We start from the raw sequence: 23,738 nt of genomic DNA on the forward strand, positions 1-23,738 counted from the left end.
TTAATGAGTTTTGCAAACTGTACTTCAGTTAAAGTGAAAATGCTACCTGGCATAACAATTAAGGTGGCCATACAACTGTAGATTTGGAGGCCGAGCGACCATCCAATTCGATAATTATCATGCGGCGTGTGTGTGACGTCACACAGCACCTACAGTGGGATGCGAAAGTTTGGGCAACCTTGTTAATCGTCATGATTATCCTGTATAAATCGTTGGTTGTTACGATAAAAAATGTCAGTAAAATATAACATATAGGAGACACACACAGTGATATTTGAGAAGTGAAATAAAGTTTATTGGATTTACAGAAAGTGTGCAATAATTGTTTAAATAAAATTAGGCAGGTGCATAAATTTGGACACGGTTGTTATTTCATTGGTTCCAAAACCTTTAGAAATAATTATTGAAACTCCAATTGGCTTGTTAAGCTCAGTGACCCCTGACCTACATACACAGGTGAATCAAATTATGAGAAAGAGTATTTAAGGGGGTCAACTGTAAGATTCCCTCCTCTTAATTTTCTCTGAAGAGTAGCAACATGGGGTCTCAAAACAACTCTCAAATGATCTGAAGACAAAGATTGTTCAGCATCATGGCTTAGGGGGAAGGATACAGAAATGTATCTCAGAGACTTCAGCTGTCTGTTTCCACAGTTAGGAACATATTAAGGAAATGGAAGACCACAGGCTCAGTTCAAGTTAAGGCTCGAAGTGACAGACCAAGAAAAATCATCGGATAGACAGAAGCAACCAATGGTGAGAACAGTCAGAGTCAACCCGCAGATGAGCACCAAAGACCTACAACATCATCTTTCTGCAGATAGAGTCACTGTGCATCATTCAACTATTTGGTGCACTTTACACAAGGCGATGCTGTATGCGAGAGTGAGGCAGAGGAAGCCTTTCCTCTGCCCACAGCACAAACAGAGCCGCTTGAGCTATGCTAAAGCACATTTGGACAAGCCAGCTTCATTTTGGAATAAGGTGATGTGGACTGATGAAACTAAAATTAAGTTATTTGGTCATAACAAGGGGTGTTATGCGTGGAGGAAAAACACAGCATTCCAAGAAAAACACCTGCTACCTACAATAAAATATGGTGGTGGTTCCATCATGCTGTGGGGCTGTGTGGCTAGTGCAGGGACTGGGAATCTTGTCAAAGTTGAGGGACGCATGGATTCAACTGAGGATCAGCAGATTCTGGAAACCAATGTCCAGGAAACAGTGAGAAAGTTGGAGCTGCAGCGTGTTAAGCTTGGGGGTGTAATCTCCACAGTCAGCATACAACACATAAGCTGACGTGAAGGAGGTACACACACCAGCACAAGGGATCAGGATATCCCCAGTTTAGTGGAGGAGAGGACTGACTCCAATAGGAGATTGTGGTGCACAGAGCCGGTGCAGATCTGAACAGCCACAAACACTTTCGTAATAACGTCTCAGCGCAAAGTAGCGCTGAGCGCATAAACCAGGACTGAGGAGATCAGGACAGGTAGACAGAATGAACGCTTGCTAGCTAGCGATTACTTAGCGACAGCAAGCGTCCAAAACCAGACAGACTGGAATGAGGCAGCCAATGCGTTGCGGCGATGGCGTGCCTCACAAAGACAGGACAGGAGAGACAGGAAATAGCAGGATCGAGATAGATGAACGTAACACAGATAAATATACAATAAGTATGTTTTCCTAGCGTATTACAATTACAGCTATCAATGAAACTATTCGTAACGTCTGACTAACATATGTATATATTGGCAATGAACCGATATATGACATAAGCAGGAACTCTGACTAAGACTGAAGTAATACAGGGAACAGGACTCAGAAGGATTCGCTATCTCTTCGCAGAGATGAACGCAATCCACAAACAGGACCAGGAACAGGATTCAGAAGGATTCGTTATCTCTTCGCAGAGATGAACGCAATCCACAAACAGGACCAGGAACAGGATAACTAGCTCAGCACGGGTGTTCACGATACGCGCAAACTACCAAAACGTGCTGGAAAACTGACTAACTGAACACAGGAAATAAACAGTTCGTGTACGTATATATCAGCGACACTGATATATTAACGTAACACGAATACAAGGAAAATAACAAAATGCGCAAGTATGCGTATATATTGGCGATGAACCAATATATGACACAAGACAAGCAAGTAGCAACTTCTAGAACAAGAGCAGAACTAGGAGGACTCGCTGACCCCTTCGCAGGAGTCAGCGCAGTCCACACGGACCAGGAACGAGGTGGGGCACGAGCAGAGTAACAGATAGAGTCTGAAACTATGATAGCCCATGAGGCATTGCAGGAAGCAGTTCTTTATACTGAGGTCATCCAATGGGAGCAGACCTGCAGATTCCCACACAAGTGAATGGTAATTAATCACAGGCTGATAGTAGGAAAAGGCAGACAATGATATGCAGCCTGCAGGAAAGGGACCGCCCCTCCACTGCAGCAGACAATGTTTGTTTACACAAAAGCATATTAAACTGTCATAAACTTCAGAGCGACTGCAGATGGAATCAGCAACTAGTTTAAGTGCAAATCAAACTATGCAAGCAAATGCATGTAATGACATTAGAACTGCTTGGTTTGCAATACCAGTGCAGTCAGCAGTAAACGCTGCAGAAGCGATCATAACAGTACCCCCTCCCTTAAACGCGGCCTCTGGACGCCTATGAAAACTGACATATTTCTCCTGAACCACCCAAACCAAAAAATCAGAAGTGGGAAATCCAGCAAACTGATCTGACTGAAAATTCATGAAGGTCGGATCCGTCCGACAAAACCAAATTCCCGAATCAGTCTCACCAAAACTAGACCAATTGGAACCAGAACCTACCGAACCATGCCCGTCAGCACTACAAGCCTCAGTGTGACACCCATCAGAACCACGACTTCCAGAAAACAACCCCAAGAAACTCTCTGCGCGATACCCACCGCCTTCCAAGGACTGTCCAAAAACGCCAAAGCCTTTGCAATGCCCACCGGAACTGTCCCTACCAACACAAAACCCACCGTTGAACCAGTCCAAGGTACCAGGACAAGTTTCCTCAGAGATCTCCCAGAACACTTGGAAGCTCCAAAGAGATCCCCACAGGTCAGAACGCCCCTTAGGCTCACATGGAGAACTATCAAGAACCCCTATGGAACCCAGGGCAACTCCAGAGTCAGGGTCACAAGGACAAACATCAAGATCAGGGCTTTTAGGGACCAGAACCATCTCCGGGCATGCAGGCCAACCGGCAACATCAGAACATGTCTCCACTAGGGAAGCACGTGAGCACGCTAACACAGACACATCTGGGCAGTCTGGCATACGAAGCACATCTGGGCACACCGGCACAAGAGAAACCTCTGGGCATGTCAAGGAACTGCGAACCTCAAAGTCAGTCAAGACAGGACCGAAACCAGAACTGGGCAAAAAAAATTCATCATGACTAGACTTCATAGTTACTGGATTCTCACTAAAAACTGCAGGATCAGACTTAGATGTCGCTGATTCCAGCAGGGTTATTAACAAATCATGTTCAGGGGCATTTACAAGACAGGGCAAATCTTCTGATGTATGCACTGAACTAGACAGGGTTCCCATAGCTTCTTCTGGACTAGACAGAGACTCATCAAATACACTGGACTGGAGCTCATGAAGGGCTGCAAAACAAGTCAATATTGCAGCAATCCCCACTGAACTAGGCAAAACTGAGTAACTCACTGGACAGGAAGGGGGCTCTGGAACTTCTGCCACACCGGCCAGAGAACCAGAATTTTCCAGGATACAGGGCTGGGTTTCAGAAACACTCATTAACCCGGACTGAAATTCTGAGATTTCTATTATTTTTTCCAGCGAGTCAGAATTATCCATGTTACAGGGCAAGACTTTTGAAACATTCAGAGGACAGGGCTGGAGTTCCTCGGCTGTTACAACACTGGAGAGGGACTCAACAACATTGGTTAAATCAGACTGTGTACAGGGCAAGGTATCTAACACACTTGCTGACGAGGACAATATTTCAATGGCTTCTGCTTCGCTGGGCAGAAATTCATCAAGTTTTATTAGAGCAGACTGTAATTCCAAAACAGCTGCTAGACAAGTGAATATTACTGCAACACCAACTGAGGTAAGCAGTGCTTCAGCCTCCTCTGCTAAAGGGTTTAAAGTATCCAAAGTACTGGGTGAAGCATAAGACTCTGCGACCACAGCTTCACTGGACAGGATCACTGAACAGTCCATATTGCAGGGCAAAACCATGGAAGCACCTGCTGGACAGCATAATGATTCTGTGACCTGAGTTTCATTGGAGAGATCTACTGCACAATTCATGGTACAGGGCAAATTTATTGGAAAATTTTCTGAACAAGGTAATAATTCTGCGATTTCAGGTTCACATAGCAGATGCTCTGAGCTATTCACGAAACTAGAGCGAGGTGTAGAAACAGGAAGATCAAGACACAATGTTTGCGCATCTGAATCACCATTCATTTGTAAAATTGGAAAATTCAGATGCTGGGGTTCTGAGTTTACTAGACAGGATTGCTGGAACTCGGAAACTGATGTAGTGCATCTATTGGCATCTGCTGGATCAGACAGGAGTTGAACTTTATTAACACAGGTAATTTCTGCAGAAGTGTTTGCAGAGACAGGCAAGATTTTTCTGGTGTCTGTTTCACTAAACAAAGAGTCATGAGTACTGGCTAGGCTGGACTCGAAAGTCAGCAGGACCTCTGGGTCCTCTGCTGAGAAATTTGTGCAGGGCAAGATTAAGGAAGTATTAGTAATTTCTGTCTTACTGGGAAGTAACACTGAGTTATCCATGGTACAGGGTGGAATTACAGGAACTTCAATTTCACACAAAAGGAGCTCAGAATCACTCGCTGAATCAGCCAAAGGTGCTGAAGCAGGCGAGTCCTCAGGAACTGAGGAAGTGGAACAATCTCCACTTGACAGTGTGTCTTCCCTGGTATCAACTGATTGAATTGCATAAAAATCATCCAGAATCATTCTCCACACATCGATCAATGGAGCCACAAAGTCATACCCACACACACCAGTTTTTATTAGGTTATAAGCAGACTTAATGCATGCATTCAATACTAATTCACTTTTTGCACTGTAAAACTGACAAAATGAACTTGCATCTTTCTTCCATTCATAGACCAGAGCTTCCATCTCTCCTTTCTCAAATGGAGGAACCCATGCATATTTAACAGCTGAGCATTCCGGCTGATCATAGTTTGCAAATGTGTTAGTGGCAGAAACATACATTGGGTTATTTAGCAGGTGATTGGCCGATTTCTTATTCCTAAGGATCTCCAATACCTGTAGCAAGTATTGAACTGTAGTGTATGCAAATTTCCCTTGCTGCACGAATAAATTGATCTGTTCAATACTCTGTAATATATCTTCATAATCATATTCAGATAATTCATTTAAACAAGAACCTTTATTTTCCCTGGCTAGCAATGAAAGTTCATTAGTAGTTTCATAGGTCCATTTGACTCCCCTGAATGGTGACTGAATTTCATTATCTACTACTGGCGGAGTCTCATTACAGATCTGATGCGCAGTCGTCAAGGGCAACGACTCCGCTAATTGTAACGCTTTTCTTTTGGAGCGTTTACGTTTGGCTTTAGACCCTGCTGCCTTAGCAGAAGAAAAGTTATCAGAACAATTATCTGCTTGCTGATTATTTTTGTAGGCAGTAGAAGGAGCAGCTGATTGACAAGCTGCCAGGAGCTTATCAAAAGGGCTAGGCAAATCGGTTTTGCGCAGCCAGTTATGGATCACAAACGCTAGAAATTCCAGTGGTCTTTCTTTTAAATTGGTATGATCCAAGACATCGTAGGCCCACTGAAACAATCTTCCCTTAAATAAAACATAAACTAGCTGGGGGGCCCACGTTGAAACAGGAGTAGCCTGGAGCTCAGGATTGGCCAGGAACCTGGCACATTCAGAAAAAAACTCATTTTCTGTTTCAGAATTGAGCTTCTCAAATTTCTTAAAGGAACAGGAACCATAACAAACAGTGTCATTTTTGCTGGGAACCCCCCCCCCCACAATGGGGATTGGTAATGGGGCTATCATAATGTTAAGCTTGGGGGTGTAATCTCCACAGTCAGCATACAACACATAAGCTGACGTGAAGGAGGTACACACACCAGCACAAGGGATCAGGATATCCCCAGTTTAGTGGAGGAGAGGACTGACTCCAATAGGAGATTGTGGTGCACAGAGCCGGTGCAGATCTGAACAGCCACAAACACTTTCGTAATAACGTCTCAGCGCAAAGTAGCGCTGAGCGCATAAACCAGGACTGAGGAGATCAGGACAGGTAGACAGAATGAACGCTTGCTAGCTAGCGATTACTTAGCGACAGCAAGCGTCCAAAACCAGACAGACTGGAATGAGGCAGCCAATGCGTTGCGGCGATGGCGTGCCTCACAAAGACAGGACAGGAGAGACAGGAAATAGCAGGATCGAGATAGATGAACGTAACACAGATAAATATACAATAAGTATGTTTTCCTAGCGTATTACAATTACAGCTATCAATGAAACTATTCGTAACGTCTGACTAACATATGTATATATTGGCAATGAACCGATATATGACATAAGCAGGAACTCTGACTAAGACTGAAGTAATACAGGGAACAGGACTCAGAAGGATTCGCTATCTCTTCGCAGAGATGAACGCAATCCACAAACAGGACCAGGAACAGGATTCAGAAGGATTCGTTATCTCTTCGCAGAGATGAACGCAATCCACAAACAGGACCAGGAACAGGATAACTAGCTCAGCACGGGTGTTCACGATACGCGCAAACTACCAAAACGTGCTGGAAAACTGACTAACTGAACACAGGAAATAAACAGTTCGTGTACGTATATATCAGCGACACTGATATATTAACGTAACACGAATACAAGGAAAATAACAAAATGCGCAAGTATGCGTATATATTGGCGATGAACCAATATATGACACAAGACAAGCAAGTAGCAACTTCTAGAACAAGAGCAGAACTAGGAGGACTCGCTGACCCCTTCGCAGGAGTCAGCGCAGTCCACACGGACCAGGAACGAGGTGGGGCACGAGCAGAGTAACAGATAGAGTCTGAAACTATGATAGCCCATGAGGCATTGCAGGAAGCAGTTCTTTATACTGAGGTCATCCAATGGGAGCAGACCTGCAGATTCCCACACAAGTGAATGGTAATTAATCACAGGCTGATAGTAGGAAAAGGCAGACAATGATATGCAGCCTGCAGGAAAGGGACCGCCCCTCCACTGCAGCAGACAATGTTTGTTTACACAAAAGCATATTAAACTGTCATAAACTTCAGAGCGACTGCAGATGGAATCAGCAACTAGTTTAAGTGCAAACCAAACTATGCAAGCAAATGCATGTAATGACATTAGAACTGCTTGGTTTGCAATACCAGTGCAGTCAGCAGTAATCGCTGCAGAAGCGATCATAACAGTGGCTAGTGCAGGGACTGGGAATCTTGTCAAAGTTGAGGGACGCATGGATTCAACTGAGGATCAGCAGATTCTGGAAACCAATGTCCAGGAAACAGTGAGAAAGTTGGAGCTGCAGCGGGGCTGGATCTTTCAACAAGACAACGACCCTAAACACTGCTCAAAATCCACTAAGGCATTCATGCAAAGGGACAAGTACAAATGTTCTGGAATGGCCATCTCAGTCCCCAGACCTGAATATACAGTAATTGAAAATCTGTGGTATGAGTTAAAGAGAGCTGTCCATGCTCGGAAGCCATCAAACCTGAATGAACTAGAGGTGTTTTGTAAAGAGGAATGGTCCAAAATACCTTCAACCAAAATCCAGACTCTCATTGGAACCTACAGGAAGCGTTTAGAGGCTGTCATTTCTGCAAGAGGATCTACTAAATATTGATTTCATTTCTTTTTTGTGGTGCCCAAATTTATGCACCTGCCTAATTTTGTTTAAACTGTAAATCCAATAAACGTCATTTCACTTCTCAAATATCACTGTTTGAGTCTCCTATATGGTATATTTAATTGAAATTTTTTATCGTAACAACCAACGATTTATACAGGAAAATCATGACTATTAACAAGGTTGCCCAAACTTTTGCATCCCACTATATGTGCAATGCGCCGGCAATCACGTGGGGTGTGAGCGCGGAATAGAAGTCAGGACACAGCAGTGGGTGTCGGAAAGGAAAAGTAGTAATGCAGAGGCACAGGGGTGTTACATGTACACTGGATTGACAGCAGCCGGAGGCATGCTGAAATCGGTTTGGCAATCAGCCTGCGGTTTATGGTGGCCAACATATCTCTCTACGATCAGATTGGATCAGACCAGAAAGATCTGTCTATAGGTTAATCACCTGCCAAAATCGCTAGATGTATGGATACCTTTAAAGATATCATACTTGTCTTTTACTAGTCCTAGAGTAAAATCTATGTGTACAAGGCACATTTTCTTTCCTAGTCATGCATAGGTACATTGTTTTTATCCACAATAAACTTATTTGTTAGATGATGTTAAGTAAATTTATTTAAAAGCACCTGCATTCAAACAAATCTTCTGTGTGACATTTCAGTAGAAAAGTAAACTGAATCAGGGCCTTGGGTCAGATACTCAGCCATGACCGCTAGGGATAGTCAATGGCATACATTTAAAATGTCCGCAGGCAAAGCTGAAAAATGGCTCACCCTGTTCCCTCTGAACCTCAGGGCCGTGTTAAATACTATTTTCCTTCCGAGTTTTCTCAATTCGTGTGGTACCTGTAATTCTATTGCAGACAACCGAATTACCTCTTTTTTTCTGATTTGGCTCCAGAAAATGCCTGTGCCCAAATTAGTCACTAAACGTTGCTATAGCCGTAATTCTCATTATGGCCTATGGAGGCACCCAAACGATCAGCGCAGCACTGCGCCAGAATTAGCTGATCCATAGTCAATGAGATCTAAATAATTGATGAAGATTCATGCAAAAGTGGGATTTCAGAAGCGGGATTCGATTGGTCCATTTTTGCATAATTCTGTATCACCTCAGAATTATTATTATTTTTTTTTAATTATATTGAGATTATAAGGGTGTGTACACACATCCAACTTTGATTGGGTAATTTTACCACCTCCATGTAGTATGAGGGTGAAAAGATTTTGAATACTTTGAAAAGATTGTGTAAGTAAGCTCTCATACCACATGGAGGTGGTAAGATTGGCCAATCAAGATTGGATGTATGTACACACCATATCTCAAATGTAAAGATACCAGTAATTATAATCTCAATTGGTGATTCGTTCCCCAAAGTACAATAAAAAAAATAAATCAAATATATCCAACTATCTAATCTGTTTGCATACCACCAGCGATGGTAAACAATGTATGCAGACTATATGGGAAGCTGGGAGCACATATGAAACTTGCACAAGTCATTCAATGATTTAATAAGGGTTTTTACACACTTTGTTTCTCATGTGCACCCAAGATCCAGTTTCCCACATAGTATGTATAAATAACTCAACTTAGCTGCATCTGGTTACACAACAAAACTAATGACATTGATTCCTAAACAGTTAAGCCTTGTAACACACACCACTAGCCTGCAGGTGCACAATGGAGTGGGTGGAGCACAGGAGCAAATAGTGCAGTCAAACAAAGTTTGGGTGAGATAATCTGGCATGGCGGATCTCTCACAGATGTATCAGGACCATGCCACACACACTTCCCAGCAGCAGTGGTCTTTAGAGGCAACCTCAGCAGAGTTTAGTCTACTGGGTAGTCTACCTGTAGATGTTATTTAGAGGAAGGCAGAGCCCAGATAGGGCACCCAGTAGCTGCAGCAGAAGCTCCAGAGAGAAAGTGGAAGAGGTAAACCCCAGCCATCACCCTGATCTAGGGGTCTGAATTATTGGAGGGGGGGGGGGGGGGGGTTATATTGGGAGAGAGGAGGCCCTGGTGGAGAATGAGAATGGAAGGAGTACAGGCCCCTCCTCCCACTGGGCACTGGTAGGAAAGAAGTGGGTTGTGGGAGTATACATGTAGGAAGGGGGGCCCTTAAATTGTTTGCAGGGAGCTCCCATGTGACGTAGTTAAGCCCTTGAACAGCACAATTTTAATTTGTCACTCCATCAGCAATCCTTGCTATGTCCTGATACAACCCAGCTGAAGGTTGTTAACATCTGTCATATTTGCAAATACAAAAACACAAATCAATCAAATATAGTATATGTAATGTCATAAAATAGAGGCATTACAAATTAAATTACAGGGTTGTTATTATAAGCCAGGCTGCTTTTTATAATTAACTTTAGCTGTGCTTTAAGGCTATCAGAACCAGATCAATTAAGTCATACCCCACCCAATGCATTTCATGTGGTTGTGAAAACTAATACTTAGGGCAGAAATGTTAAAACATGGGAACACATAATAAATGACACAAACAGCAGCATACACATTTGTGGACCACAGCAAGACAGTTCCTTGGCAGCTTCATATGATTCTTACAAAAACAACAACAACAAAAAACGCACAATGGTAAATCCAATTTAGAATTACAGTCTATGCTTTTTCTGTGATGTGTATCCATCCCCCAAAACAGCTATATCCCTGAGAGATGACTGCCTCCCCCCCAAGGTCTGGCATCAACCACATAGGCAATTAAAGGCTTATGCTCCATCGGTCCCAGGAGAATACCACCAGGCATGCTTTAAAGGAGTGCTGAGCACAGAATAAGACACCTAAAAAAAAGGGGGGGACTCTACAGCAGGAAAACAAAATAAAATTGTAAATTAACATGCTCAAGGTCCAGACCGGCTAGAAATGCACATAAAACGGAGGTGTGGAGGGAAGAGTATTGAGTCCTTTTTTGGGTGTCATTCTTAGGTTTCCTCAGTGGGCAAAACCAATAATACAGCTGTCCTGGAATTCGAATGCAGAAATAAACAGGGACATTGTAACTACTTTATTCATATTTTTAGCAAACCAAAAGTTCTCACTCTCAAATGACCACTGATACTACCTTGTTCATCAGATTTTTTGGTCTCAGCGGTAAGAAGGAGCTCATAGGGATTCTCGTCTTCCCGACTACCATGCATATGTCCTATGGCCTTGTGGAGAAATGGACAAACATTTGCATTGCATATAAGAGGAACAGTTACATTTCTACAAGCAATTTATGGCAAATGTCTAACATTTTCATGCAATAAAAAACATTAAAAGTTGTAAAGTTATAGCAAGACAGAAATGGAAAATAATATGTCCACTTAAAGTACAACTGTTCCCGGGAGGTATGTGGAGGCTACCATATTTATTTCCTTTTAAACACCACCAGTTGCCTGGCTATCCTGCTGATCCTCTGCCTCTAATACTTTTAGCCATAGAACCCAAACAAGCATACCGCAGATCAGGTGTTTCTGGCATTATTGTCAGATCTGACAAGATTAGCTGCATGTTTGTTTCTGGCATGATTCAGACACCACTGCAGTCAAATAGATCAGCAGGGCTGCCATGCAAATGGTAATGTTTAAAAGGAAATTAATATGGCAGCCTCCACATCTCTCTTGTTACAGTTGTCCTTTAAATCCTGCATAAACTGAACTTGGCATTCAAACATTTGAATACTAGATACAATGATATGATTCAAGTGCACAATGGAGCAATATCCATTTGAAAGTAGGGATGGTCAATGACATGCAGATAATTCTGAAGTGATGTAGGATTATGCAAATCATGTATGCAAATTTATACTGCTTGGAAATGGGCCAGCTACATTCCTCCTTGACGGGATTCAATAGGTCCTTTTTCAAACTGCATAAATTTGCAAAACCTGCATCAACTTGGAATAATTTGCATCTCATAGACGATCTCATTTGATAGAGTGCTTGGACTGATAGGAAAAGGCACACTATTAAAATTAATATCGATCCATTTCAAATAATTTTCTAAATGTAACTTTTTAACCAATAGAGTTTACTGCACAAAAAGGAAAATGATTTGCACATGCAGTAATGTTAGTTAGGCCTGAACAATTTTAGGAAAAGATTGAATTGCACGATTTCAGTCAGAAATTGCAAGTGTTTTCTAATCAGGTTTTAGCACTAAAGGTGATGAGACTTATATGTAACTTTCATAAGGACACTGGGAAGGGCGTCTTTAGGGAGAAGGTGGGGTTAGGTGATGGCCTTGTGCTGGGAGACTATCGTGCTCACATCAACACATGTATGGGACCTCTTCCAGTGGATGCCACTCTTATTTCTAAGCACGAGATAAACAAAAATTACACTCAGCAGTTACTGCACTTTGCAAGTTGAGTGTTATGTCTCTTCCATAATTTAACCCAAATGGGTCCTTTTGGAAAGCTTGAATATCTATGCAATAAGATGCATAGAGTGAGAGCCTGCGGGCGGAGTCTGCTGCCTGCTCAGCTGATAGGCAGAAGTTAGGGGAGAGTGGAGTGAGCCCGCCTCCTCTTGATTGATAGGCATGCAGGCCACCCGGCGCCCTGCCCCCCCCTTAATGACGTGAGGCGCTAGGCGGAGTGAGCCGTCACCAAGAATAAGAGCCTGCGGGGAGTCTGCCGCCTGCTCACTTGATAGGCTGCACACTAGACGGAAGCAAAGGGAGCGAGTTGCCGCCGCTGCGACTGACAGCCACTGCACAGCTGCTGCATGGAGTGGCAAGCTATACATAGCGGGACAAGGGATTGATGGACTGGCTGCTTGGAGGAGGAGAGTTTGCAAACCGCCGCTTTGACGATCACGGAATCATTGTTTCCGTGATCGCGATTTCAATCCCCAAATGATAAATGGTTCAGGCCTATTATACATTAACAAAGCAATGACTGCAGAATGAACCACAGTAAACAGGTTGCAATTCAGAAGGAGAAAAATCAAAGTGGACAATGTAGTGCATATAATAATTAAGATACAGCATACAACCCTCAGATGCGATTACAATCCCAAATACAGTTCAGTGTTAGAGGGAGTAGCAAATGATATATTTAAACTGATCAGTAGCGTATCTGTATATTTGTCTGGTTCTATTCCAATTGCAGTTAAGGATAATTGTTTGATGCGCTACAAGTGTGTTAACACCCAGGCTGTACCTCATAGGCCCCAGAGGGCCAGACCTGGAGCAGCTACCTTTCTTCCCACTGATCCCAGATTAAATGAAACAGTTGCACCCGACTTCTATGAGTATAGACAGTTTTTAAATTCTAGACTTATCAAGCGTTTGAATCCAGTACCACAAACGGTGGTGAAGTAGAGAAAACTCAAAGCTACCGTATTTCCTGTCTAACTGCAAAGAGGGTCTCCCTCAAACATCTTTGTGCAAACCAGGGCTGTGGAGTCGGTCCAAAAATCCGACTCCTCAGTTAAGTATTCCACAGACTCTGACTCCTCGACTCCGACTCCTCTAATTTGCATATTACAATTTTGTTGATTAACAGTATGTAACGTGAAATTCGTCTCTTAACTGCCAACGCTTAGGAATTTTACGAGACAACTGAAGTGAGAAGTATATGTAGACTACTATATTTATTCCCTTTAGACTAAAACTAGTCCTTGGTAAGAGTACTTGTAAAAGGTACAGACTGGAACAAAGAACATCTATCAGGCCCTAGGCAATGTAACTGTGGGTACATGTAAGAATGATGTACAGGTACTCTGCAGGGGAATAAGAGATTCTTCCTCTATTACACATTCTTCATGCACAATCTGAACAAGGTTTATGGGTGATAGACAACACCTCTGTGTTCAATGTGCACAACATTCTCAGTGGATTCCCTGCAGCTCTGTGGAGAGTGCATATGTAGCAGGGAAGGACTGGCCCAGGGGGACGGGGGGCAATTGCCCCCCGGGCCGCCCGAATCTTAAGTGATTAGGGCCGGTCGCAGACATACCACAGGTGACAGGTTCGCAGTGGGGATCGCAACCTCACGCGATATTTCCCGGCAAATTGAAGTATCCAATCAGAGAAGGGGCTGAGGCGGCCGGCCGTGGTGTGCCCTTGCGCGTGGCTGCGCCTGCGGAGGATGTGAGCGGCACAAGGACACAAATAGCTTAAGTCCTCTCCGGCCCGGTGGGTTGACCCTGCTTGACTCTGCCCCCCACCTGGAGCCATTGCCGCCTGCAACATGCTGCTGTGCCTGCGGTGTCATCGGAGTGAGCTGTCTCACTCTTCAGCTTTCTGTGCTGGGGGGGGGGGGGCCTGGAGCTGTGGCTACGAGTGGCTGGCTGGAGGAGTCGGACACAGTCCTCCCCTGTGCTGCTGTGCCTGAGGTGTCGTCGGAGTGAGCGGTCTCACTCTTCAGCTTTCTGTGCTGGGGGGGCTGGGGGCCTGGAGCTGCGGCTACGAGTGGCTGGCTGGCTGTCCTGGCTGGAGGAGTTGGACACTCTGGGGGCTGGGAGTCGGAGATGCCACCTATAGCTGCTTGCTGCTGTGGAGGAGGTGTAGGACTGAGGAGACAGGTGGATAGAGGAGGTCGGGTCCAGGTTGCCAGAGGAGAAGGTGGTTTTTATAAATTTTGTTTCTGTACTTCTTCTCCCTTCTTGTCACTGAGTTACTCACACTTTGCTGCCTGCCTGCTACTGCTGTCAAATTCAATTATCTGCCCAGGCCAGTGCCCTCTGAGTTTTTTTTTGTGTGATAATCATCCCCATTCTGACCCTGGGCTGAGGGGGAACGTTTTTTCTTCTTGTGGTGTGATTGGCGGCAGGGGAGGGGGGAGGCAGGCAGTTAGGCACTGTCAAACAGGTAGTTGGAGGGGGGGGGGGGTAGGTGTCAGACAAGTATTTTGTATGGTGGGTGGGCAGGAGTGGGGTTAGGCATCACTAGGTAGGTAGGTTTGTGTGTGTGGGGGTGTGTGTGTGTGTGTGTGTGGGGGGGGGGGGGGTTGTTTAAAGGAGTTATCAGGCATTTTTAATGAAATAAGTGCTACTTACCCGGGGCTTCCTCCAGCCGCACGCTCCCAGCATGTCCCTCGCCGCAGCTCTGCAGTCAGCCATTCGCTGCCGCTGCCTCCCAGTCCCCGGCGATGGCACCAGTCCGACCTGGATGTTGGCCTGTACTGCGCCTGTGCGAGCAGCACTGTCAATCACCGCCACGTGGACCGGAGTGTACTGCGCAGGCGCAGTAGTTCTGCGTCTGCACAGTACGCTCTGGTCCATGTGGCGGTGATTGACAGCGCCGCTTGCACAGGCGCAGTCGGCCTGACGTCATCGCCGGGGGCTGGGAGGCAGCGGCAGCGAACAGCTGACTGCAGAGCTGCGGCAAGGGACATGCTGGGAGCTTGGGGCTGGACGAGCCCTGGGTAAGTAGCACTTATTTTCATTAAAAAAAAAAGCCTGATAACTCCTTTAAGGTTATGCATTGTGCGGAGAAATGGGGTTAGGCATCAGGTACATTGTGTGTGTGTGTGTGTGTGTGTGTGTGTGTGTGTGTGTGTGTGTGTGTGTGTGTGTGTGTGTGTGTGTGTGTGTGTGTGTGTGTGTGTGTGTCCCTCGCTGTCCTCCTCCGCCACCTGGATCTTCTGCTATGAGTCCAGGTACTTGAGCCAGTCTGGTGTAGTGCGCATGCACACACTCCGCCGCCGGGAGCGTACTACACCTGCGCAGCACTATTGTGCTCCTGGCTGTGGAAGCGGCACGTAGCCAGACTGCTATGACTGGCTGAATTACCTGGACTCATAGCAGAAGATCCAGGTGGCGGAGGAGGAAAGCGAGGGACTGAATGGCCTGAAGGGGGCTGGAGGAAGCCCCAGGTATGTATAAAGCTTTTCTTTTAATTCGCCTCAGGTACCCTTTAATTCATAGTCACCAAACCAAATTTTAACAAAATATCAAATTATTTAATTTCATGAGCTAAGAGAGTGCATACATTTGCGTAAACCAGCATCAACACAGAATTATTTCCATCTCATTGACCATCTCTATTAGTGACACATCAGGCTTTATACTTACAGCATAGATGTTATTTCGTATATATAAGAGATTCCTGTGTACACATCATATATACTGTACTATCACAATCATATATGTATATCTGACTTTAAAAATACGGGGACTGCTTTATTGAAGCAGCACAAGTAACTAATTTTGGTTGGTTTATTTCATTTTTGTGGACTGAACACAGCTATTACTGTATATATACTGTATATATACATTATTTTAAATGACTTATCTGAGAAATAGAACATTTTATCATATTTTCTATTTTAGTTACAGTTACAAATTCATTAGGAGTCAGTGCATTTTTTCCCGACTCCAACTCCAGGCACCCAAAATTGCTCCAACTCAGACTCCACAGCCCTGGTGCAAACACATCTAAATGTAACTTTAATTTATAAGGAGTCTTAAAAATTTCATAGTTTGCAAACAAATCCAAAATGTATGTATTTCACCAATTTTGATTGGTTAGAACATAATTGATTGTTAAACTGTAAGAGGGTCCATACCCGAATACATTAAAAATAAACATTTGCAACATGGGTATAACTAATCATATATTAAGAAAATGAAATGTTTTCTCTCTCCCATCCAGTTTTAATAAAAGGATTAACAAACAAAAAGCTGGGAAAGAATAAACTGGTGCAAGCTGCAGCATAAGTAATCAAAAATGGGAAGGCTACAACGTTTGACATGAATAAGCTGACACGGCAGGAAACAATCTGTACGATATCCTTGCCAGTTCTAAGAAAGGCATTCTGCATTTTTCTCACCATATCTCTGTAAAGTTCACAAAGTGCACAACAGTGTAAATAATGGAAGGTAGTAGTAATCCCAATGAGAAATTAGCTCAGACTCAGGTTTGCTGGTAACGGCTAGAATGCAAAAAGCCTGTCAGCAGCATGTTCCCGACTGTGCGAAATATCTGCAACATTTCATGTACTACTCAAAGACCAACAAATAAGCCAATACAAACCAATACAACAGAAAATGAGCACATGAATTAAGGTAGATGCTGTATTCATAGTTTATCTTCAATAAACTGCTAAGCAAAATCATTCAAGTAAAATGAAACTGAAAGTAAAATGAACTAAGCCCTCGAGTTTCCCTGCTTGTCAATAAGGCCACCTAATACATTTGAGGTCTAATAAGGCGGCTGGGGATGTGGAACAGGCAAGTCAAGCTTACCATTCGGTTCCCACTTGTGATTGCTGGACGCATTTGCAACAGATTTGCATTGCAATTTATTGGCGTTTACGCAATCCCTTTGGGGGAATAGGAATCGCAATGTGGTTGCTCCACAATGCAGCACATTTGCTATTTATACAAATTGCAAGCACTGCAGTGAGAATGGTCACATAGGCATACATTGTACACAGCACTTTTCTGATCGCTGGCCATCAGCAAACCGCTGAAAAGTGCTCCAGTTTGAACAGTTTAGGAAACATTTGTGTATAACAGCCTATGGATCTGAGCGAACTCGACTTGCCTAATCTCCATGCTCCCATCCAGTGACTAGGCATTACCTTGTACTCATACTGTGCTGCGTGATCTGGTTTTCATGTATTCCTGTATTGTCTTATTGCGTTAGGTCACCCCTAAATATTGTCTATAACCTTAACTAATGTCCAGTGCTGCGTAATTTGTTGGCGTTGTACGAGTATAATAAACAAATAAATAAATAAACTCCAGAGTGTAAAATAGAGGTATTACCCGGGTATATGATTTATTGCAGTTAATTTCTGAATAAAGTTTTTCCTTGCATATCCCTTTGAAATGTTCCTGAAAGTAGCATTTCTGCAGAGAAAACTTTGTGCATCACGCACTAAGTGTTTATGGACTTACAAAAATGTTACATACCCACTAACGTGTAAACAAAGCTAAGTCTAAAGTCTTTGCATTGTGCCTTAAACAGAACCTACAGTGAGGCTTCCATATTTATTTCCTTTCAAAAGGGACCCTGAGCGCAACATAAAAATGAGATTTGGACTTACCTGGGGCTTTCCCCAACCCCAAGTAGCCCGCGAGATCCCCTAGCATCCTCTTGGTCCTTTTGTGCACGCTGTTCGTCATCATGCTGGCCGACGTAAGAGTCCTGCGCATGCGCTGTTCAGTCTTAGAGAACCGTGCATGAGCAGGACTCTTACGCCAGCCGATGTGATGACGTGCAGCGGCGGGGGCACGCACAAGCAACTTCAGCTGAAGATGCTGGATTACCAGAGCCGGGGCCAGGACCACGGAAGGGACCAGAAGCACCCCCGGCAGACCTCTCAAGACTATGGGGGGGGGGGGAAGCTTTGGATAGTCCCCCGTGTCCTCCTTACCCCCACACCATTGCCACACATGCACCCTCTGAACATATCCGACAAGAGCTTGTCAGATATGTTCTCTTGGCTGCACTCGCCGTGTACTAGTACGACCATACTACGCCTGCATGAGTACAACTTTCTATAGCCAAAAACACAAATTGAGTATCTTTACTTTAAAAAAAATAATTATTGCAGATTGCGTGAACACGTTTTGGAGGCAAGTCTACTGCTATCTCTTTAATAACTTTTTAAATAGATTTTATGCCCTGTTTGTGCATCTGTATATAGCGTTTAGACTGCTTTGGTCCATGAAGGGTTGCATCCCATTCTTATCCCACAGAGAGCAACTTTTACCCACGCAGAGTTGGGTTTATTCACCATGCCTGCACTGTATCCAGTCTGGTGACTATTATGACTATTTATGCCAGCCTTTCTCAACATTTCTCAAGCTTTGTATATACATTTGTACAATGTGCTCAATATTCTGACCTCGAATTTGTGTGCTTCTTTATACAGTAGCACCTATTATAATGTGCTCTATTATACTCAACTCCTACCCCATTCGGGAAAAGCATACAATGAGTGAATAGGACACAGAAGAGCCAAAGAGGTACTTGTTGCAAGACTGTTTTAGCCCACCACTGTCATGGAAGGGGAAAATGCCAAGGAACTCCTGCAAAGACCTTTAGGAACCCTTGTTAAGAAAGCCTGATCTATGCGATAATCTCCCTGTTACACAAAATACCACGGTATTATTGGCTCTCGGCTTCTTATCTGTTTCCGTAATATTACAACCTTGGTTGTCTTTCAGTAAAGGTTTGCCTGCATGAATGATCCTGGCCAAAAATATAGGACAGACAAGTCACTACAGGAAGTACAAATACACAGTTAACTTACATCCCGAATAGCACCCATACTCGGCTTCCTCTCCAAGTCATCTTCTTCAGGTGGAGGCTTAGCTGGCGGAGGCGGCCGTTCTTTCTGCAACAGAGTCATACTATGGTAAAGAAAGGGATCACTGCAGAGACTAATATACCGTATATTAGAACACTCACTAGTCTTGTTTTTGCAATTTCTCGGCACAAAGAATCCCTATCAGAGGAACGTCCGCTGCATATACTATCCAGTGAGTGACAGGATGAGGCATTATAGAGTGCTTCATAAGGAGATTCTGTCTGCGAAATACACTCCAAATCCAACCTCAGATCCAAGAGTGGCCTTTGCATTCCACCTGAAAAAAAAAATAAAGCTTATGAATTACTTAAAGTAAATTAGGTTCTTAATGTTACATACACTGTACTTCTTATTTGAGACACACATTACTGTATATTGTTGCAGACATTATCTACAGAGCTGTCTTCATAATAAACTGCATTACCTCCGTGCGACTCAACTGATGTACTTGGTTTCGCTGCTGCTTCCAGTTCTTGTTCTTTTGAAGATAGTCTGGCTGCACTGTGGCCTGAAAAAAAAACAAAGTAAAAAATAAAAAGTAAAATTAAGGTAAAAATATATATCCTGTGCAAATGGCACTACCATTTATACTTTTTTACACTCACCTTTTCCCATACACATTTACCTTTAATGACTTAAAGAGAAACTCCGACCAAGATTTGAACTTTATCCCAATCAGTAGCTGATACCCCCTTTTACATAAGAAATCTTTTCCTTTTCACAAACAGACCATAAGGGGGCGCTGTATGACTGATATTGTGGTGAAACCCCTCCCACAAAAAAACTCTGAGGGCTGTGGTACTCCTGGCAGTTTCCTGTCTGTGAACCTTTTTACATTGTGGGAAATAGCTGTTTACAGCTGTTTCCAACTGCCAAAAAAAGCATGCAGCAGCTACATCACCTGCCAGCAGTAAAAATGTCACCATGTAATAAATGTCAGATTGTAAATCAGGGATTTAAAAGATTTTACAAAGGGGCAAACACTGACTAAATCATTTATACATAATTATTGTAAAAATGAACTTTTTTTATTACATTATTTTCACTGGAGTACCTCTTTAAAGTGGCACCATATTTTATCGTGCACGCAAAACATTCAATAAAAATTTGGTTTTCCTACTTTTCATTATCCATTAAGTTACCATATTTGCTTTTGTGCACAAGTAATATTGCTTGTTAAATTACAAAAATACAGTTTATCTGCTCTGAAAGCTGCCACTGCATTTTATTTATAGCTGCTATATTTATATATTAAAAATCTTTCTAGTGAACATTTCTCAGATCTCTCTGCTTCTCAGCTGAGAGCAGTTCCATTTCAACAGGTTGCTGGCTGTATAATAATTGTAGCAACAGAGGAATTTAAACAAAAGATGTTATCACCTCTTCGGATGAGGTCAGAAGATTTCAGAGGCTTTCCACTAAAGAACAAAGCACTGTGTTTTTTTTTTTTTTAAAGAGATTTTTTATTGAAAAATTTTCATAATTATACACAGCATACAATTTTCCCTTTCCTCCCAACCCCCCATCCCCTATATAACATAAGAATTACAATATTCATATACCTTTAAAGCATGTCCCTTTTTTGCTACATCCACCTCATTACATAATAGACAACTTATATGTGAAATGCTATACATCTTAGAAAAGTCCAGTTATATTTACCTTATTATAACGCATGTCCCTGTGGAATGTTAGAAGGTAACACATTTACTATAAATATGTATCTGATACACTGGTTGTAATATCAAGATTGGGAATTACTGTGGTGCTATCATCATCTACCCATCTGCCCCATACTTTTTCAAATTTCTCTGGATGACCTCTCGCCTGGTACGTAAGACTATATAAAGGCAAATTTTGATTAATAAGTGTTTTCATATCTGCAATTGTTGGAGGTTGAGACAGTTTCCACTTTAATAACACATTTTTCCGTGCATAGAAGAATACCAGTCTAAGAAATAATTTATGGTATTTATTGCAAGTGGTATTGTCTATAATGCCCAAAAGGGACCCCTTATAAGAAAGAGTAATAGGTCTGTCCATTATTTTTTCCAAAAGCCTTATGACGGACGTCCAATAGCGTTGAAGTTCCACGCACTCCCAAACACAATGCATGAAATCTGCTTTTGGCGACCCACATTTAAAACAATTAGAACCAATGCCCTTCCCCATTTTGGCCAGCTTATCCGGAGTGTAATAGACCTGGTAGAGCCATTTTGTCTGTATTAGCTTGTCCGCTGAACTAATCACTGAAGTCCTATGAGAAGATTCAAATTCATCCCATTCTATTGCAGAAATTTCACATTGATTCGTTTGCCATTTTGTTTTAATTTTCTCATATCTATAATATCCCTTCCTATCGGAGATCAGTGAGTAGAGGCGAGAAATCAGTTTAGTTTTGTCTTGACTTAACAATATATTTTCTAGCTCTGAGAAGGCCAACAAGACTCCCGATAGGCCTATTTGGGCTTTAATTGCATCTCTGATTTGAAAGTACCGGAATAGGGAGTAGCGTGGAAGTCCAAATTCATCTTTAAGGATATTGAACGTTTTAAATTTGCCATCGCAAAATAATTGGTTTATATATTTTATTCCAAACCTTACCCAGAATTGAGAGTCTTCCATCTTAAGAAGTTCTGGAAATTTTGGATTTACCCATAAAGGAGTATTCGGAGAAATAGAGCCCGGTGGCCCAGGGACCAGCTTGGAGGCAGCTGCAAAGACTTTAATTGAGTTATAAATGAGGGAAGTTCCCTCTTTTCGAGGAGGGATACTCCTATATATAGAACTAGCCAAGGCTTCGTATGAGGAAGCGATATCAGCCTCCAGAGTCAGTGAGGCATCAAATCTATCCCGATTCATCCAGCCATGAGTATGCGTCAATTGTGCCGCTAAATAATAGATATAAAAATTGGGAACCCCTAGCCCCCCATATTTCGCCGGTAGTTTTAAAGTATCCAATGCCAAACGATGTGTAGAATTACCCCAGATAAAATTAGCAACCATAGAGTCTATTACTTTAAAGGTACGTTTAGGTATCTGTACTGGAGCCATTTGAAAGATATATAAAAATTTGGGAGCTATAACCATTTTAATGGTAGTAGCTTTACCAGGTATATTCAGGGGTAATTTACTCCATAATTTAAACCTATCATTAAGGCCATCAATTAGAGGAGTTAAATTGACCTGAATATACTCCTTAATATTTCTGGTAATGGTAACTCCTAGATATTTAAAAGAGTCAGTCACAACTAATTTAGAGGATGGATGAATATGTTTGACAGCTTCAGAGTCAAGAGGAAACAGAATGGACTTAGACCAATTTACCTGGAGCCCAGAGACCTCCTGAAAGGAGTCATAAATTTGAAATACCTTAACTAAAGAAGGGCCTGGATTTGCTAAATACAAAAGCACGTCATCCGCGTATAATGATATACGTTCCTCTAACTTATGGACTTTGAGTCCCTGAATATCTGGAGATGTCCTAATTAGCTCCGCTAATGGTTCCATTGCTAATGCGAATAGTAAAGGAGATAGGGGACATCCTTGTCTGGTGCCCCTGTAGATATAAATCGGATCTGATATATATGAATTTACCCTAATTCTTGCACGTGGTTTGGCATATAGAATATTAAACCATTTCCTAAATATTTCTCCAAAACCCATTTTCTTTAACACTGCCCCCATATAAATCCACTCTATTGAATCAAAGGCTTTGTGCGTATCGAGCGATAGTATCACCCTGGAGCCTGCATTTTCATGAGGAAACTGTATATTTGAATACAGCCTTCGAATATTCAGTTTGGTGGATCTACCAGGCATGAAGCCTGTTTGGTCTTCATGAACAAGGGTGGTAATAAATTGATTCAGTCTATTAGCCAAAACTTTAGCCAATATTTTGGCATCTGTATTAATTAAAGAGATAGGTCGGTAAGACTCACATAAATCCAGATTTTTATTAGGTTTAGGAAGGAGTACTATATATGCTTCGTATAATGTATCTGGAAGAATGCCTTTTGTCAAAGATTCTGCAAACATTTGCGAAAGTCTAGGGGTATTAATGGCGGAACTTTTTAAATACCATTCTATTGGCAGACCGTCAGGTCCGGGGGTTTTTCCTTTTCTAAAAGAAGCAAGAGCTTTAACGATTTCAGCTTCTGTAATAGGGGCATCTAAAACAGCTTTTGCCTCATCACTTAATTGCGGGAGATCAATAGAATCCAGAAATTTCACCAAAACAAAGCACTGTGTTTAATGCTGAGAACACACAATGCAATTTTCCATCTGATCAATGGGAATTGGGCAATTACTTCCGATATGAACGATCGAGAAAGGACTCGATTTCGAAAGTTATCATCAAAAATAAATTCCCTTATTGATCAGGTGTAGTTTAGTCATATATACACACACGGTACAACTTCCCATTCGATCTTCCATTGATCGGACTGGAAATTGCATTGTGTGTTCCCAGTATAACTGTTTGAATGCTGGTCTGCTACAATTTATTTTGTGGTAGTAGATGTTATGC

The 23,738-nt window shown here is 42.6% G+C and overlaps 1 protein-coding gene across 7 annotated transcripts in view; it reads right to left on the reverse strand.

Annotated features, from left to right (window-relative positions):
* Positions 1–23,738, reverse strand: part of ANKS1A (ankyrin repeat and sterile alpha motif domain containing 1A) — a 178,185-nt gene that overhangs the window by 63,841 nt on the left and 90,606 nt on the right. For all 7 annotated transcript variants that reach the window (XM_068269417.1, XM_068269415.1, XM_068269416.1 and 4 more), the window contains 4 exons: positions 19,635–19,718; positions 19,312–19,487; positions 19,154–19,237; positions 11,021–11,108 (listed from right to left, as the gene is read on the reverse strand). In XM_068269417.1, the coding sequence (XP_068125518.1) occupies positions 11,021–11,108; positions 19,154–19,237; positions 19,312–19,487; positions 19,635–19,718 (432 nt within the window). The remainder of the gene's footprint in view (positions 1–11,020; positions 11,109–19,153; positions 19,238–19,311; positions 19,488–19,634; positions 19,719–23,738) is intronic.

Source organism: Hyperolius riggenbachi, chromosome 2, assembly GCF_040937935.1.
Source record: "Hyperolius riggenbachi isolate aHypRig1 chromosome 2, aHypRig1.pri, whole genome shotgun sequence".
In the NCBI taxonomy this organism is placed as follows: domain Eukaryota; kingdom Metazoa; phylum Chordata; class Amphibia; order Anura; family Hyperoliidae; genus Hyperolius; species Hyperolius riggenbachi.